The sequence below is a fragment of the Anopheles merus genome, chromosome 3L, assembly GCF_017562075.2.
Source record: "Anopheles merus strain MAF chromosome 3L, AmerM5.1, whole genome shotgun sequence".
NCBI classification, from domain to species: Eukaryota; Metazoa; Arthropoda; class Insecta; order Diptera; family Culicidae; genus Anopheles; species Anopheles merus.
In genome coordinates, this window is record NC_054085.1 from 23873137 (window position 1) to 23891889 (window position 18753).

The 18753-nt window shown below is 44.2% G+C and overlaps 1 protein-coding gene across 16 annotated transcripts in view; it reads right to left on the reverse strand.

Moving 5' to 3' along the window:
• Nucleotides 1-18753, reverse strand: part of LOC121599672 (solute carrier family 12 member 4) — a 153355-nt gene that overhangs the window by 8131 nt on the left and 126471 nt on the right. For all 16 annotated transcript variants that reach the window (XM_041927668.1, XM_041927675.1, XM_041927665.1 and 13 more), the window contains 12 exons: nucleotides 14312-14417; nucleotides 13463-13592; nucleotides 13050-13171; nucleotides 12871-12953; nucleotides 12528-12663; nucleotides 7834-7990; nucleotides 7353-7745; nucleotides 7159-7278; nucleotides 6698-7060; nucleotides 5238-5427; nucleotides 4942-5157; nucleotides 490-597 (listed from right to left, as the gene is read on the reverse strand). In XM_041927668.1, coding sequence (XP_041783602.1) covers nucleotides 490-597; nucleotides 4942-5157; nucleotides 5238-5427; nucleotides 6698-7060; nucleotides 7159-7278; nucleotides 7353-7745; nucleotides 7834-7990; nucleotides 12528-12663; nucleotides 12871-12953; nucleotides 13050-13171; nucleotides 13463-13592; nucleotides 14312-14417 — 2124 coding nt within the window. The remainder of the gene's footprint in view (nucleotides 1-489; nucleotides 598-4941; nucleotides 5158-5237; nucleotides 5428-6697; nucleotides 7061-7158; nucleotides 7279-7352; nucleotides 7746-7833; nucleotides 7991-12527; nucleotides 12664-12870; nucleotides 12954-13049; nucleotides 13172-13462; nucleotides 13593-14311; nucleotides 14418-18753) is intronic.

The following is an 18753-nucleotide window of genomic DNA, read 5'->3' on the forward strand; positions in this document are numbered from 1 at the left end:
AATTGGATATGGTTTTTTTGAAAGCATTATATATTTTTTTTGTTGTGTTACGGTGTGTTGGAATCATTTTACCTAATTCCCAAAATTAATTATAAACCACTGGGCGCCTCCACCGGAAGGAAGTGGCTCGGTTGGCGGGCGACGCATAACAATCGTTCGCACACCGGCAACGCCGTTACGGAATCGCCATCTTTTTTGTTCAATTTTGCAACTCTATAAACTTTGTTCAATGCTGGCTCAACGAATAGGTGGAGAGTTTTTATGTTCCCTCCGGCAGTGTAATTCAACCCCACCACGACCCGAAGTATCGGTCACGTACGGCCATTTTTTTTTAGTTTCAGCGTAAAATATCAAGCAGTTGTATCCCGATTTTTTTTCGCATCATTTTCCATCACCACCACCAGCACCACCCATTGGAATGGTGCACCATTGAAAGCAGTAAGGATGAAACCAGCACCGATTTTTCCCCTTTTCCACCAAGTTACTTACCACGTTCTCCTTTTCGCGCTTGTTCAAACGAAGTTTTCTCAGCATCTGGTTGCGCTGCTCCATCATAAGCGTCCGCTCGTAGGTGTACGCCGAGATATCGCTATCCATCTGGAGGGAGATAGTGAAAACAGGGAAAAGAAAACAAAAAAAAAATGAAGCAGACATGAAAATCGAGTCAAATCAGCTCAATTCCACCAGACGGTGCTGGCGCCGGAGCATGCCATAAGCGAAATGTATATAATTTGCAATCTTCACAGTATTGCATTTGATGATCGGAACGCGCGGCAGCCCACGTCCGTCCGAACCGATGCATGTGAATTGTAATGAAAACATATTTTATACCGTTTTTCGATCGCTTCAACGATTCAAATGGGGTGTGAAATCTGTTCGGGAGGTGTGTGTGTGCTAAGGGTGTTATGGTGTGCTGTCTGGGCATCTTATATGCAGTCGTGCGAATAAGTGAAGGATGTGTGTAAAAATTTAGTTCGTCATCTGTTTTCTGAAGAATCTTTCTACCTTCGCTATGATAAATTTAAAAAATGATTTTAACTTTTTGGGTAACCTTTTATGATTGGCTTTTCAACGGATGACATCGGATTGGAAGAGAATATTCAATAATGCTTAACGTTTTGAAAGACATCGCCCCATTCAAACTGTAATAAACTCCAAACTCTTGAATATCGGATTTGGTGCCATGACCAGGATAAAGGAAGTATTTCAATTTTCAAACGCGTTCCCGGTCTCTAAGTAACGATAAATTACAGCAAGTTTATCAAATACATGAAAAGAAATTTACAAAACAATTCAAATAAGACTTTTTGCTACATGCTGCCTCTTAAAAATGCTAGAAATCAGCGATTTGCTTCTTGCGTTCCCGGTCTCTAAACTGTATTGATCTTGCAAAAAGGTTACGTACAACATAAAAAAGGGTGCCGTTCCATGCATTTACATTAAACACATGTTTCCGAGTGTGTTTTTGAATTGTGAAAAAGGTATCTTTTCATTCAGTTTCGCAATAAAAAAAAAAAACACCGTTTGACCTTAACCGGATACCATTTACAAATTAATCTTCATACTCGCAGGCGGCCAGTTAGGGAAAGTAGGCAAAACACATTAGAATGATTTAAAGGTGTACTAGCATATCTAAGAGATCTCGGACACACATACAACCAAAAAAAAGGGTCAAAATCAGTCTACGCACGCCTGTGAAGTTTCCATCCGAATGATACGGAATGCGATGATTTACGGCAGGTGAGGCATTATTTATGAAAGCTTGTTTCACTCTTCCCGTGGCCCGGGCAGTAGCCCAGGCGTGTGCTAGTTTTACCGATTCAAAACACACATTCAGATGGGAAACAGGGAAACTCAGTTCCCTGCGCCGGATCACGGCGAAGGATCGGCTACAAGCTGCCCCAATGCTCTGACCGGATAAATACGCTTGGGCGCGTTTTAATCGTACCCGACACACAAACGCACACACTTTCTGCCGGCAGCGATGCGAAAGAAAAAAAGTGGTCTCAGTAAAACAAGTCCAAGAGGGGTAGGGAAAGGATAGAGCCAACAGGGATCGGCTGAGCCACGGGGTCACGTACGTGAGTAAATACAAAAGAGTGAAACAAATAAATTATCTTTAAACAGCGCTCGCAGTCAACCCTAATGCTCTGTAGGGCAGGAATCTAGGAATTGACCACGGTTTGCCTACGGAGTACCGAGTCGACGTTTCGTGCAAAGCTACGAATCGATTTAAGGAAGCTTGCATAGAGCAAACAAATACACAAACAAGCAGAAACAAGCAGAAGAAGTACAGGGAAGCATTTGGCAAAGTAAAAATAACAAGATTCAAAAGAATTGCTATGTCCTAAGTGAACCGGTTGCCCCTTTTCTGCGCAAAACAGCACACTATAGGGCAACAGCAGAAGGGTGCTATGAGGAGACGAGAAAGCAGCAAAAGAAAAATAAGGAACAAAGTTGTTGCCACTCGCCATATTTGTGCGAAAAGTGTTGTGTGTGTGTGTGAGTGTATTTACAAATGAAAAGAACACGAACAACTCGACGCATTGTAGCGAATGAGATCGTACACAATGGGAGAAGAGAAAACTCAACGCACAAGGGGGAAAGCCGAGGGCGGCAGCCGTCGGCGGAAAATAATAATACAAACACGAATCGCTGCTGCTCAGGGGAGAGAAATCTTGCCCGAGCAGTAAAACAAACAACAGGACCGGTTCGGGCGGATACGCAAACGCTTCCCCAAGGCATGGATTGTTGAGGTATCCTTTCCGTGCCCGGCACCGGGAAAGCGCCATAAAGTATAGAGACATAAAACGTTTAAAGCGCCATTTTATAATGAAGCCGTTCGGAGGGCGAGAGAAGGTTTTAAGGTTCACCCCGGCCGTCCCCGGGGTGATTTGATTGCTTTGAATGAAGGGAAAACCACCGATTTCGGGACGGATGGATTTGTTTCCGGGGCGAACGATGTGTGAAGAATTGGGCACGGTTTGGGAATGTTGCTGTTTAACAGCGTGGGACAGTGAGGGGGGGGGGGAAGGGAGGCATTTCAGAAATCGAAACCGAAGAGAAAGGGTTTACTCTAGAGAGGGTGCAACGGTTTCTCCAGATATGTGTTTATGATGTATGGCAGCTGTTCAAGACATGATCGGTAGATGGAAGGTTGTTAACTTTTTTAATAGCAAACGGCATATTGAGCTGTTTGCATGTTCCAGATCCAATGCTCGTAACCTTGAGGCATATGGAGTATACATTTGAAAGAATTGAAACCATAGGAATGTCTTCTATATGACTTTTGCTGACAGAAATCAGCATTTGGTATGAAAAAAAAAGTAATGAAATAAAAAAGAGCAGGGGTTCTGATAATGGGGTCAGTAGACTGAAATTACAGCCAGTCGGCTGTTTGCATTGTATAGCAGTTTTCGAGCAGCTATCTAAGTGAGTATAATGTACAGGTGGGCTTATCCCAAGGTGTATGTATTTAGAAGGCTGATTTGTATCGCTTCTGCTTCTGAATGAAGATTTTAAAAATGTTTTGTGTACTCGTCAAGCTACCAGAAAGCCTATTTCAGCAAAAAATTCACCCATCCTGTCAAAAAGTGATATTCAAATTTGGTTTAAAAAAACATGCTATGATACCACCTGGACTACATACACTTTGATTCTAGATTCCACCACCTGATCTCTTTAATGCACCTTGGGATAACACTATATTGATTTGCCATTTTTTTCGAGCAGGTACTCGAATCTAAATCTAGCTTTAAGGCTAAAATAATCTAGTTTTGTGTGTGGTTTTGCATGGAGTGTTTACATGATTCCAGCCTCCAACTGTCAAACTCCATATAAAAAAGCTGTCTTGAATTGCGAAACACCTCAATTTTGACACTTTTTTAACTCCTTTTGGCATGTAGTGATACTATTGGTGCGATATTAGAACCACTGATAAACCCTGTGACATGTTTTTCATATCATTTGAGCCTGATATGGTTATTACGATTTCATTGGGGCGTAATATCACAGATTCATCATCTATTTTCATCATCACTTGGTTACGGGGATTCAAAAAAGTGTGATATTTGGAGAAAAATCCGCATTGAAACGAATTCTTCCTCAGAGAAAAAGAATTCTCATAGAGACTCTATCACAAAGAATCTAACGTAGTATGCACTTACTACTTCATATCGAAAAATGATATCAAACTCAATCGTCATTAACAGTTTAAAATTAGTACTTTTAAAAGCATCAAGCCATAGAAAATTGAAGAAAATGTGATATCTATCTTAAAATAAGTGAAACTTCTTTCGCGGAAGGCATTCACTTTTCAGGAGGTTTCACTTTTCCCTCCACAGATATTTACTTTTCATAAGGCTTCATTGCAACTGAGACTGTTGGGACGCTTACCTAGGGTTGCAAGTCACATTAGAATGTGTACATCATTATTTATCGCCTGCAAGATGTTTTTCAACAGCTATCTTATATTGTATTGACATCACTATACCATTTCAGTGTTGAATGATACAATTATTTTCAACACATAATAAAATCAAACACTCAATCCAACTTTGGACGTGTTGAAAATCATGTGAAAGAACTGAAATATTATTCTGATGCAAGTACAACATTTGACAGCTGTTCAAAAATCATTTGGCAAGTAATGAAAAATGTGGTTCACCTAGGAATTTGAATCGGAAAACCCTATATTCGAGCTGATGTGACATGATAAAAGATGATAAATGATAAATGCATATTTAATTTGCAATAGTTTAATACTGAATAACAAACTCCCTGTGTAAAACGACCCCTTTAATGTACACAAGTCCTCGACTTTAAACAGTTTATGATTTCAATAACTAAGACAAACCAGCGACAAGTGTCGTAACAACGGTCTCGAAATAATCAACAACACTTCGTTTTACATTTACACCATTTCCGGCGAGCTCGACTTACCATTTCAACGACCTCCACTTCCGCTTCGATGCGCAGATGGTACAGGAACATCTTCAGATCCTTCTTTATCTGGATGGAGTTGTCCTCCATCTGGGCGACGGTGAAGATGCGCATCTTGCAGTTCTTCCACGAGCGGTGTTGCTTCAGCAGGAACGGCAGCAGCATCAGCAGCCCGCCGTCGTGCACAATCCACCAGATGTCAATGTTTCCAGCAATCTGCAGGGGTTTCGGAGAAAGAAAGGGGTAACGCGTTAGCGGGCAGATGTGCGGGCGTTAGAGGTGCAGCCACCACCCACCTTATCGCCGATGGCCGGGAAGAAGTTGATGCCCTTCGGGACGAGCAGCGCCATCCGGGCGGCACTAACGTGGCGCACCGTTTGCAGGAACACGTGCCAGGTGCGATCGTCCTCGCTCTGACGCCAACCGTACGGCCAGCCGATGATGACCGTGTTCGGCTTCATGCCCCCGAGCCCAATGGTTTGCACGCTGTGGTTTGTGTCGTTTTTTTTTGCACCAAGTAAAAGATAAGAAAATGCCAATGATCCACCGTGTCTTATAAATAAATCATGTACAATGTTTGTGTGCGGAGCGAGTGTGAGTTGATTCGGAAAAGCACTCGTATCGTGTGGCACAGGGAATCGTAATCAAGCAAACACCCCATCAGCACGGGTTGTTTATCGGGCAGTAGCTTCGCTCGTAGAATATTCATTTCATCATTAGCTTTAATGCGCACCAGGATACGTTTTAACGTTCAAGCAGTCATAAGTAAGTTAAAGAAAGCAATCGCCCAGCAGACATCCAGTCAGCAGTATTACTATATACATCTCCAAAGTGAAAGTCTAACCGTCGTCCAAAAGTTTATCATCCATTGGCCGATAAATGCTTACACTAAATCCTATCATTCCTATCATCATTGGAGCGTTAATTAACATCCATTGACTATTGCACCTCGCTCCGCAGCCGGGGGAGAACGGTAACATTGATTTAAAATGTATTAATTTCATTTCCAGGCACCCCGATGCACCCGGCCCGATAACAGCGAAAGCCTTTCTTCTGGCAAGGGTTCAGAAACCGATTATTCAACCACACAAAGGTGAACCAGGTGAGAGGTCCGTTTTACCTGTACCAAAAGAGGGGAAAACGGGAAGAAGAAAATCGGAGTCTGTCGGCAAAAAAGATGCCCCTTTTATTTATCGGTCCCATCTGGGCCGTATTTCTTGTGCGCGCGGAGAGCCTCGGGGGGGTTTTGTGGACTGAAGATACACCCGAGGGGGCGAGAAGGATCCAAACCTTGAACGGGAAATTGATTGCAGCTACACACCGACGCTCCAGCAGTGTCCGGTGTGCTCCGTAGCCTGAGGGCACCATCAAATGCACGGACCTACCTTCCACGGCAGGGAAAAGATAATGCCCGGGCTTAGTGATGGGAAAATATGAGAAATTGATAAAATATGATAGAAATTATGGTGCGTTCTTGTGGAGTTCTGACTGTGTGTCTGTGGGTTTGCAAGGTCCGGCATGTTTCGGAACGATGCCGGCTAGAGCTCGGGGTGAGAGAGAGAGAGAGAAAGCGAACTGTTTGCACCGTGCTTCCATGTTGCGCAACCTAAACCAGGTTGGATTGTGATGAATATTTGATTTCGCTTAGTTTTGGCAAGATTGTTTCCCATTAATTCGTCCGGCACCCCCGGAATACGGAGGAAGAAGTTCGGAAGATGCTGTGAGAATTACGTTACCGCCCTCCCGCACCACTTACGCGTGTGAGAGTCCATCGGCAATGTTCGAAGCCACCAGCACGTCGCAGAAGCCCTTCACCTTCTCGTCGTCCATGACCTTGCGCAGCGCTTGCTTGGCGGCGGCGGCCTCGCCCGCCCGCCGCGTAAAATCGCCCGGTATGAGCGACACGACCACGGCCAAACCCTTGCCCGCCTTCAGCTGCGAGACGAACGAGAACAGCTTGCGGTACTTGGGCGTAAAGTCGTCGTTCAGCTTGGCCAGCATCAGGATCTGCGGGCGCCAGTTCTTCGTGTGCGGCGGGCCCTCCTCCAGGCGGAGCAGCGAGTAGCGGGCGGCGGACAGGGCGATACCACGGATACCGTCACCCCATTCCTTCTCGGCACTGTTTGGGACGGAGGAGTGAGCACACGGGTACAATAGAGCAGGGTTTATCAAAGTCTGGTGTGCTGTAATGTGCCCTGCGACACTGCGAAAACTTACCCACGGTACTCGATGTACTTGTAAATTAGCACGGCCATTCCCATCGCAATCAGCGCAAAGTACCACGAGGTCATGAACATGATGGAAATGCAGAGCGTCAGCCCAATCAGCGACAAGCACCTGCGGGTGTGGGAGGGAAAAGGCGATTTTAGCACGAGCACTATTAGCAGTGATCCCAAACGATTGCGCCTTACCAGTGGTAGTACTTGAAGCGTGGCCGCCAGTTCGGTGTGCGCAGCAGCGTCTGCAGGGCGCAGGCCAGATTGACGAAGCCGTAGCACATCAGGAAGAACATGGACAGCAGCGGTGCGAGCAGATCGACGTTGCCGAGCAGGATGCCGCACTGGCAGATGAGCAGCGTCAGGATGAGGGCACGCGTCGGCTCGCCGCGCTTGGACGAGACGGCGAACGGTTCCAGGAACGGGATGATACCGTCCTTCGCGATGGCCTGCAGCAGCCGGGGCGCGCCGGTCAAGCTCTGCAGCCCGGCACCGAGCGTGGACAGGAAGGAGCCGATCAGGATAACCCACTGATTGGGCCAGGCCATGTTCGCGACCACCAGCTTGCCACCGATGGACTGTCCGAACCTGTGTGAGAGAGAGAGGGAGACAGTGTGAGACATCCGCACCAAAAGTTAACGCAACAACGAACGCCAACACGTGATCCGTCACTTACTTGTCACGCAGCAGTAGGTTGTCGACGGTGCCGGCAAACAGCAGCACGCACGACAGATACACGGTCGAGGTCGTCACGATGGCACCAATCGTACCGATGGGAATACTTTTTTGTGCGTCCGCCAAATCGCCGGAACGGTTCGAGCCAGCCATAATGCCTGCGGATTGGTGGAGATGGAAAACCAGCGGCGAGTAAGTGATTGGGTCGACGGGGTAAGGGATTTAGCTGACTTTGGGACGGGGAGTACGGGTGGTGCAAGGGTAACGAGCACCATACCGTACACCAACTCAGGGACCGTATAACTGTCAGGACGAACGACATGTTAGCCCTGGGAGGCGGTCCTGCGCTAGCGAAAACGTTCACATGACCTACTTTTGGGTGCAATTTTTTGGCCGGGAAAATTGGTCCTTGATAAGGGACGGCGGGAGGGTCGAAAATAACTGACTAGAAGTACTGATAAAATAGAGATTTAGGTTGCTTGCTGTGTGTTTATTGTAAGGAGAAAACTGGAAGCGAGCAATCAGCAAATATGCTGTGGCACAATACCGACCGTCTTTATAAGTTGGCTGTGTGGGTTGCGCGTTTTGTTTTGCTTTCGGGTCAGTTAAAGCAGCGATGCTTTGGTAAAATAGTAATAAATGAATATAAACATACACACGATCAATATTTCAACACTTCGCTTAAAATTCAATGAGATAGCAACGCTTTCTAAGAATAGTTTTCAAATTGAATGTTTAATATTGTTTGCACAGTTACAGGATATTTGTTTGGATGTAAAGAACATCACAGAGTTTCATGCATTGTTGTCTGCAAAGAATCGCTTGTATTTTTGCTCGGTGAACATACACAGCAAATTTTCTTATCCGGCTTCAGTAACGTTTTTCACTGAAACGGTTTAGTAATCGAATATTTTACTGGTTTTCTGCATGAATGTCACGTTTTTACTGAGTTTCAGCATAATAATTTACTGAATGCATTTAAGCAAAACGCATTTTACTGAAAATCAGTAAAATAAGTGTCAAATTAGTCGTTTCACTGGATATCAGTAAAACAAATTACTGAAAATGCGGCAATTCATTCTGCCAAATTGACCTGTCAGTCAGAACAGCAAAACAAAACAATGTGGTGCTCACTTGCTCGTCATGTGCAAAAAGTTGATTTGGTAGGCGCTTACAGACACCCTGGTGAAATTTCAGGTAGGATTTCGGCTTACGAGATTTATTTAAAACAATTGGCAGCTGTGTTGGTGTGTAAAATCTTTGCAACAATCCATTGCGCTTGCTGAAATTTCGTGGTGTCTGTGAGCGCTTTCTGAACCATCTACACTTGTTGCAGCAAAATACAGTATAAAAATTGTATCAAAAAACACAAAACATGTGTGAACATGAATTGAGGGACTGTCAATTGTCTGCGTATCAATAAAAAAAACTCAATTTGATAGAAATATTTCGTCACTTTTTAATAGCTAAAATTAGTAATATGAGAATGGCTTTACTGTGATTTCAGTAAACGAGCCGTCTTTTTGATGAGCGCCGGACATTACTGAATGATTCAGTAAACATTATTTTTACTGAAGAGATTACTGAAACTACAGTTCACAAAATTTTAGTAAAATTTTACAGAAGTTCAGTAAAAAAAGTTTTGTGTAATATAATAAAAAAGTTTTCTGTAATATTTCATCATTCTTTATGTAAAAATTATGCGATTTCGGCTATTCAATGTTAAAGTTATTTTTTTATTCAATCAAAATTGATGATTTCAGCCAGCTTTGCAACTCCTACTCTATTTCTAGAGGAGCTTTTATCGCGCTATACATTAATTTGAACTGTCAAAGCAGCTAGAGTGGTCATATTCTTTTGATAAGTACAGTAAATGTTCGCTGACTAGATGTTGTTTTACTGAAATCCTTTATGGTTTTGCTTAGCTATTTTAATATTTTAATTTGTATTTTGATGCTTTTGACAGCTGAAAAGCGAACATTTTCCGTTAACTGAAAAGTAAACAAACCAAAGTTAGCGAACACCTACCGTATGTTACATTTTACGGTTAAAATTACGTTTACGATCAAAACAAACCTGTCTCTGATAAACAGCTTTTTGTGTACTTTCGTCACATACAAATGCTTTTAAATATACAAAAGTGCTAACTCTAGAGTTTAAAAGGACCTTATATTTAACCTATTACTTGTTGGATAAAGACAAAAGCATCGTGACATTTTCACAGAACAAACCAGCGCAATAGAACAGCCATTACAGTGCGATTCAAAAAAACATTGAATGACTGGTTGATATGTACTAAATCATCTAAAAAACGGGGGAAAAAATGCCATAAATCAGTTTTATTGTTGCAGAAAGAGAAAAAAAGCAATAACAGAAATGATCGTTAATTATAATTGCCAAGACCTTCAACTGGCTGTTTCTTTAGCAAGTGCTGCATCTAACCGCAGTTAATATGTTCTCGAATCTTGTAGAACATGTTTACTAAAAATGTAATGGCTGTGATTTTTAAATTTGTTCTAATTGATTGAATAAGTACTTTCACGGATTGATGTTTTGGACGGAAAGGAGTTGAACTATTTAAGAGAAAGGAATTATTTATTATTTAAATTCATTTTATGCTTGACCTTCGGAGACAAAAAGCAACGGAACTGTTAAAAAGGTCACAATAAAAAAAGGGTTTTAGAAGAATTGGCCTAGCAGCCTAATGGTATTGCCGGTCAAGAAAAAACATCTTATCCCTACTCAATACAACTTAAGATCCCAGCAAATCTTTTTTAATCAAACTGCACTCGGACAATTTCCCGTTTGATTGATCCCGTTCCTGATAACTGGAAGCACAAAAAAACACGCCAACCCTTTCACAAAACAAAACCAATTACCTGATGACCGGGGCAATGGCAACGCGAAAACAAAAAACCCCTCAGCAAAGGGCACGGGAAGATTTCTTCCTTCGTGTCAAGCAAGTCATGCCACTCTCGCGGCCAAACCCGCGTCACCTTTCATCTGACAGCGTAACCTTCCGGGAAGCGTGGCGAAATGGAAAAACTTTCGGCTCAAAGGCGAACCACCTGCGAGCATTCTTCATTTGGCGGGCCCATGTTTAGCCCACGACCTTTTCGGGGGGAGGAGGAGATGGCTGCGCTAGCCCACACGGGCCACAACACGGTAACGACTTTTGCAATTATCCCTGGCCCCTGGTACGGTTATTGCAGCGTAGCTGTCGCAGCTCATCTCATCCGTGCCATGGCGCTGACGCTGTTAGCGGGAGCTTGTTTTTGCTCCACCCTAGTTTTCCGTCTAAAATGTCCGCCCTGTTTCAAGTGGCTTATCAGAATTGGTTATGGTTGTGCCGTGGGACAATAGCTGGTGGATGTTCTACCCGTTTGGGGGATTTTTTTTCTAATATATTCTCTCGAGATGAAGCCAATGAGGTAGCTGTGGACCCAATGGCTAGAGGGCGTGCTGACTGAACAAACCAAAAAAAAAAAAATCACCATCAAGCATTCTGGCAGCTGTGAAGAGCTATCGTGGATTTCGTGACATTAAGCTACCTTCGCTTCGCCGTACTACGCCACTGTCGGAAGCCGGATCAGCGATAGCACGATTAGCGCTGAGCATGACGCTGCAAGTCAGCAGTATTTTTTGGCTAGTAGCTGGTGCTGCTCGTATTGTTTTTGGTTTGGGGTTTTAGTGCTCGGAGAATTTCATACCGCATTTGTGCGAGATGGACGGGAAAAGTTACACTTTAAAATTCTGTATGATGTAGTTGGAAGCGTATTTGTGGGTCAGCTTTTGAGTAGTAAGTTTATAGAAGATAAAAAGCAAATGTATGTACCTATGACATTATGATTGATACATCAACTAGCTTAATTAAAGGAATTTATAAGGAATAAAATATATTCAATACACGATTGAGCATGGTTATGGTACTAAGTACATGAAAAGACACATATATTAAAAATATATGATTGATTGCATACTTTGTGATGAGACTAAATCTTCAATGCTAGATTGAGAAGAAAGCAGCCAGCACTGTGCACTATTGTAATACTTGCTCCGAATATTGTACCATCGTTATTCCTACAAAGTACCAGGCGTCTCCATCGAGGCCTGTGTGACGTTTCATACCAGTTCAATTTCATTGGTATGTTTTACAATTCAAAAAACACAATGAATACAGTACAATTACCATAAGTTAACAAATAACCTTAGATAAATAAACAATTTTTTTTATCTAAATCGAGCTCATGCATTCGAAGCTTTGTTCTCCAAATTATCAAATTTAAAAGGAAATAAACATTGTTGCGGCTTTTTAGTATCGCGTATCTGCATTGAACATTTTCTCCAGATTTTTTTTGGAGTCTTAGGTGATGTTACTTCTTCTTCTTTATAAATGAGCTTAGAAAAATATATTTCTATGAATTTGAAGCACGTTGTCGTTTTCGTATTCGTATTTTCGAACGAGATTGTTATAAGATTCTTGACGATCAATAAAACTAATAATTGAAAAATTGAAATGTAGAGTCTTGTCAATCAAACCAAGACAAAATCCATCGACAAAAATGCTATTCTTGAAGCACGAAAGAATTGAACCAATGAAGTGGTTGAAATTGAAAAGGCAAAAGATACGGATTATGTAGAATTTGTAGCGCAAAAAGGTAGCTAATCAAGTTCAGCCCTGTCACCAGTACTTACCAGTTACCGACGGGAAGAAGATACCGATCAGAATCGTGAAGGCAGTCGAAAGGTCAGCGTACACCTGGTTGTAGCTCGGACGGTCCAGTGGTTCAATGTGCTCCGGATCCATACCGTACGCAATGTACTGCCCTTCCTGCAAACGAGACACAAGCCACGTAAGCGCGCAGCGTTGGTAAAATCAATCACCATCACACAGTCTTTGATCTTTCAGCCCCAGAGCCCGGAGCCCGGAGCCCAGAGCCTGTAAGTGTTACACCGCGCACTGCTGCACATCCATCCGGCACTGGGAGGGGAAGCCAGCTCATCGCACCGATAGTTTTGAAGTGTAGTTTGCACTCACCTGCAGGAAAGATGGGAACAAGTTGTCGAAGAAGACACCACTCTTCAGCCCCTTGATGCCGCGCACCAGCGAAACGTTTTGCTCTGTGAAATGTGTAGCATGGTAGGAGTATGGTAAGAGACAATGGTGTAAGGGAGAGCAGGGACGCGCGGCAGTGTAAAAACCACGTACGTACGCACCTTTGAAGTAGGGATCACATTCGCCGGAGGCGCAGAAGTAGTTCCACAGCACACCGCCCTCATCCTTCGAGCAGTTGGCGACGGCAACGTCCTTCAGCAATCGCTTTCCTAGCACGCACATGCTGCCGGGCGGAAAGGGGTTTTGGGGAAGGGGAAAGGGAACAAAAAAGGAAACACCGTGAGCCACAAACCGTCACTGAGGTGCACATGTCTAAATGTAGTTGGTAAGTGTTAAACATGACCGTGTGGTGGGCATAAAACCACAAAGCCCCCCGCTGGAGGTATCAAAATGGAACAAAGCCAGCGCACAAAACCGAAAGGACCGTTGGCAATTTCCCACTATAGCTTGCTCCCAAATTACTTGTCCCAGGTAGCATGACGAACTGGGAGATCCATCCCCCTACGATACTCACAATAGTTTATCGTTTCCATCGATGTTATCGAAAATGCCAGCGTAGACAGCGATGATCGAGAAGATGACACAGGCCAGCGCGACGGTGGCGAATTTGTTCACGAACTTTACACCAACGTACACGATCAGACCTATGCGGGGAGATAGGTGAAATGAGAAGATGCGGAGGGAAATTACATTCACGTGCATTATGTGACAGCCGCGCACACCAGAGCGCACATGATACAGCGGAGGGATGGGGCGAAATTGCAAATGAACAGAAAGCCAATCAGAAAGCGATTGAGCGAAGTGAAGCTAGCAAATTCTAAACCGCGAGCCGGAAGATCAGTATGTGCATGTGCAGCAGCACTGTAGAACAAATTGGACGAATTGGACGTGATTTATCGGTGGCAGTCGGTTTTTGGGTGCGTGGTGCGGTAAAGTTATTTCATGGCTGAACCGGTACGCCGCGTGTTCGCTTCAAGGACGGGCAATTGAAGCCTGGAACCGAGTTCAGGTGGACGGCGGACGGCGAGCGGCGAATGATTAACGGCTTGGAGGGTTTCCAATAGGATTCAACACATGTATACGGGAGACTGCGCTGCAGGAGCTGCCGGTAGCAGTAGCGCATTGATTCCCTTGCATTGACGTTTTAATGTGTCCTCGGTCCTTTGTTGGTGAGTGGGGATCGGGGTTTGTTTTTTTTTTCGCCTTCGTTTCGCTTGTTGAAAAGCATAGCTAAGCTCGGTCGTTCGCTCTATGGCGTACAGAAAACAGAAACCAGCATCATGGTGGCATGATGCTTCAGAGCATTCGTCGATCGATTTATGATTTGGCAGTGGCACCAGAGCGTATGCATGCAGCAACTTACCCATCACGCACAGCAGACCGGTACCGTAGACGCGGAAGTTGTTATACATTGCCGATGCGTCCTTGGTGAAGTCGCCGAATATTGAGAGCCAGGGTGCCATGTACGTCTGTTGGGTGGAAGAAAAGAAGAGCAAAGTGGTATGTTAAAAACATTAGAAACGGAGCGGGATAGCGAGAGAAAGATTAGTGTTGGCGTTGTGGTACTGCTCGTGCGGATGGAAATGAATCAATCTTAATTATAGACCGCAGAAGAGAGAAACATGTGGAATCAATCACGCAGCCGTTGCAGTGGAAATAAAGGATGATGATGATGAAAAGTCATTTGTTGTTGCAGAGCAGGTTGGCGGAGGTGGGCTGCCGATGATGATAGCTATGCAAACGTGCTAGAGAAGCTAATGGGCTAATCGATCGAGAGGAATTGTATTGTAGTGGTAATTACGTCGAAATCGATGAAAGGAAGCTTGATTGAAAACTGTAGACATGTTTTCAATTGTCAAGCGACTTATTCTGTTTTGACAACTTTATTTCGATGCCTAAATGTGGTGGGTCCCGCATTTGAAGCTTATTTAAAAAACCATTGCCTACATTTAGGCGCAATCATATCAAAAGCTTTATTGCTGCAGGGGTGTTCTGCTGTTTTCTTCTAAAATGTCTTTTCTCCAGACAATTATAACCGGACATTGAATAGAAAGCACAGTTAAACCACCAATCAACACGCTCAACCACTGTTTGAAAGGTACGAATTGCTCCCGCCCGCCCGGCACGGCACTGGAGCGGCTTTTGTCAGTTGCGGTTAACCTTTGTCAAACGTTTGACAGTGTGGCTGCGTAAACGGTAAGCTGGTGCAATTCCCTACTGCTTCTTTTACTACTTGCCTGCTCAACGGGTGTCGGGTTTGCAATCATCTTCAGCCCCCAAGCGTCTTTCTCCACCCTAGCCCATCCGATTCCGTTCGAAGTGTCAAACAGGGCACAAACGCAAACGCAAAACGGAAGGGAATTTGGCACACACAAAAGGGCAAAGGCCCGTCCCTCGAATGTAGAGGAGGATGCGGCCGTCGGTCAAAAAGGCACTCCAGCGTGCCCGGCTACGAAAGATTGCCCGGTTAGCGGTGGATGCGTAAATGTGAATACCGAAAAGGTTTTGAAGTCGTTCCGTGCTTTATGAGCTCATCAAAATTCTTGTCCGAAACGGGTTTCGTTGCGAGGGGGGAAAACTTTGATGTTGGAAGGAACAGGCCGTGCGCGCAGGGAGAACGTAAAAAAGCCGCAGCACATTTTGTCGGCTACATCAAAAAGAAAACACTCGACACTGGTGTGGAATATCCTGTTGAGACGAGGGTTTTTTTTTGTTCATCCAACCTTTTTGCAACGTTGTTTGAAGAACCTGTGGGATAGAGACGGGATGGAATACCAAAAAGAAAAGAAAAAAACAGTGAAAAGCAAAAAGGAATTCTTTTGGGAAGGTTTCTCGAAAGAAAGAAAGAAAAAAAAAGAATCTTTACGGCAAAGCTCTAAATACCTCACACTCTATTAACCAGCCGTTAGGGTGAAAAAAGGTCCTGCACAAACGTGGCCGGATTGCCCACCGAGTTGTTACACCGCGTGCACCGCTTAGAGAGTACGAAAAGCACACCAATTGTTTCGGGAGTGGCAAAGTTAAATTTTAATAACAGTTGTCGAAACCACCGGCTTTGCATAAAAACCGCGAACCCACGCCGTGTTCCGATTGGGCCACCCGGGACTAATGCTTATTAGGTATCGTTTCGTGCGAAACTGTGTCTCGGGGCACCGGGGGAAAAGATGCTCTTCTTTGCCGGAGAGGAATGAAGAAACAACCGAAAACTGCCACCATTTCCAAAATGTGAAATGTAATTTTATACTCCGATGAAGTAGCGAAATGGGTCGTGTAGTCTGTGGAGGATGTCGCTGTCACCCGGCAGAACAGCGTACGGCGGTTAATGATGTCGACTAATTTTTCTCCTCGTTGACTCCCGATGCGTCCGCATTGGGTTGTGTGTGTGTATGCTTGCTTTTTCCGTCAAGATCCATTTTCTTTCTTTGAGACCGGTTCACTTCGGGGCGAATTATTATCTAATACGCAATTTTCGCAATACGAGCCTCGTTTACCGTTTTTCAGGCAAAAAGCAGGGAAACAGGATGAGGCGGCTTCTGAGGAGTGGGGAAATGACTGTTTTTTTTCTACGTTGTCTGAAAGCAAAAAGTGACACTGTGCAATCAAATATTGAAGCAAAACCGAGGAGCAATGTTAAAGCAGGCGAGGGAACCCCTGCAGCGAGCTTTAGCGAACAGAAAGCTCATTACCGGAGAAACGATCGGAATCATATTGTAATGTGCGTTTCGGGCGCGCTTTCTTGCGTTTATGTACAACATGGAGAGATTTCTATTTTCTGATTGGCTCTCCATTAAAAGGGAAAACGGGTTTCCTTCCCTCCCCGGCGTGTTTGAAATTAATGTGGAGGGAAAGAGAAGCACACAAAAATAGCGCAAAAAACAAAAAAGAAGGAAGGGAACAGAATATGTAAGTAATCGGAAAATGATTTATTAATCTGCCGCTCATTTGAGGGCGAAAAGATTGTTTTTCTTCACACATTGTGGAGTGACATGAGCACACACACATACACACCCTCGTTCACGGAAAGGTATGAACGGAAGACAACAACACATACAAAAAGAAACAAACGCACTGCCAAGCAAAAACAGTTCAGTATTGCAGCGAGATCGAAAAACCGGGGGCTTTTCTCGCTTCTTTACCTCTCGCTACCTCCACCCACCACCCGCCCTTTCCGGTCGGGTGTTTGGGTGCGCAAGAAAGGAAAGCTCACTTGTGCGAAACAGTTAAGATTTCCGTCGGTAATCGGATTAACTTTCAGGGGTCGACCGGGGCCGGAGTCTTTGCTCACTTTTTCTTTTCGGGCGTCGGCGGCGGCAAGGGTCGAGAAGCCTTTTGCATCGCACAGTTAATGTTCGGAAGGATGAAAATCATCGCGTCTGCCACACCCGGTCCAACAGGGGGAAACGGACTGTCGGGGATGAAGGTTTTTCTTTTCCCCGACAGGCTCTCTTACCGCTTCCACGAAAACAGCGCAACTCGGAAGCGGTGGGCGCACGGTTTTTTTTTGCGATAATTCATCGTTGCCGGCACTGGCGAACTGGGAAGCGATGATTTGTTAAGTTGACAAGGGGGAAATTGTCGAGCGGCACACCATGGCTAACCACGGCACTCATGAACGGCGCTCATGTGGGGCCGCTGCCCGGTTGGAGCGTGGGGTGGGGTGGAAAATGTCGCTTGCTTGGGAGGGAGCGATTCGTGCCCGCTCGGTGCGAGCCGTTTTGTAGCGAGCGGCAAATTCTTTGTCAACTTAAAGAAAGACAAAGCGCACCGGGTGGGAGAGTTTGGAAATTGTTTGGCTAGGGGGTTAATGCTTTGCTGAGTGGTTCATTACTCATCGGTATGTATCAACTCGTTTGGTTTTTGCCCTCCCTCCAAAGCCTTTCGGGGCTGTCAACAAAAGCGTCCAATTTAAATTTAAATTAAAGCTCAACTTTGTGAAAAATTAGCAGCTTATTAAGACGCTTATTGAAAGGCGTTGGATTTTTGCAGAGCTGCTGTTATTAACATTAAAGTCGGTGCATTGATTTAACTCTTTGTGTAATTAGGAGTTTATTTAAAGAAAATAGAATGCAAATATGCTCAATCCACTTGCTAAAGAACAATAAGCATGTTTTTAAGAAATAAGCTTTCAGTTGATTCTTATTTGGAGCTCAAATGATTGAAAGCATTTTGTAAAGTTTTTTGTTTTATTTTTACTTGGTTGTCTGACTTATTGACTTCTACAATTTTTAATTTTAATCGTTTTACGGACATTTCACAGAAGAACGTACTACAGGTCGTCGTCAGGTCTTGAATGTTACTCACAGTCTACATCAGTATCGTGATACTTTGTGTTGCGAAGATAGATGGTTTTCCAAGCCAGATTCGAATGTGCACATTAGTGATAAGTTAACTTGGCAAAAATCCGAAATCGACTTCAATCAGAGTCGGATAATTTCGGAACTAAGACTCCTTCGTAGTTGTTCGAAGTGGGAGTCGTCCGAAGTCGTCTGCAGTCGTCCGGAGTCATCCGTTATCGGTTCTCAAAACATCGAAACATAGGCCTGTATACGAAGTGGTCGCGCAACTTTCCGAATCTGGTCCACTCCTTATCCACTGATTATCGGCTGCTGGTGGTGGAAACCACTAAATAGAAAGTAGTTCTTCACATTCCCCTTATTTAAATCATTGAAATCCCGTATTTTCAAATCTGCTTTAGTGAAGAATTGCGTACCAACAAATCCGATTATGTATCGATTTTTATGTAAAACATTGTCCATCATTATTTTATTCGGTATAGAGTTGTCACTTTACAGAGTAGCTATACTA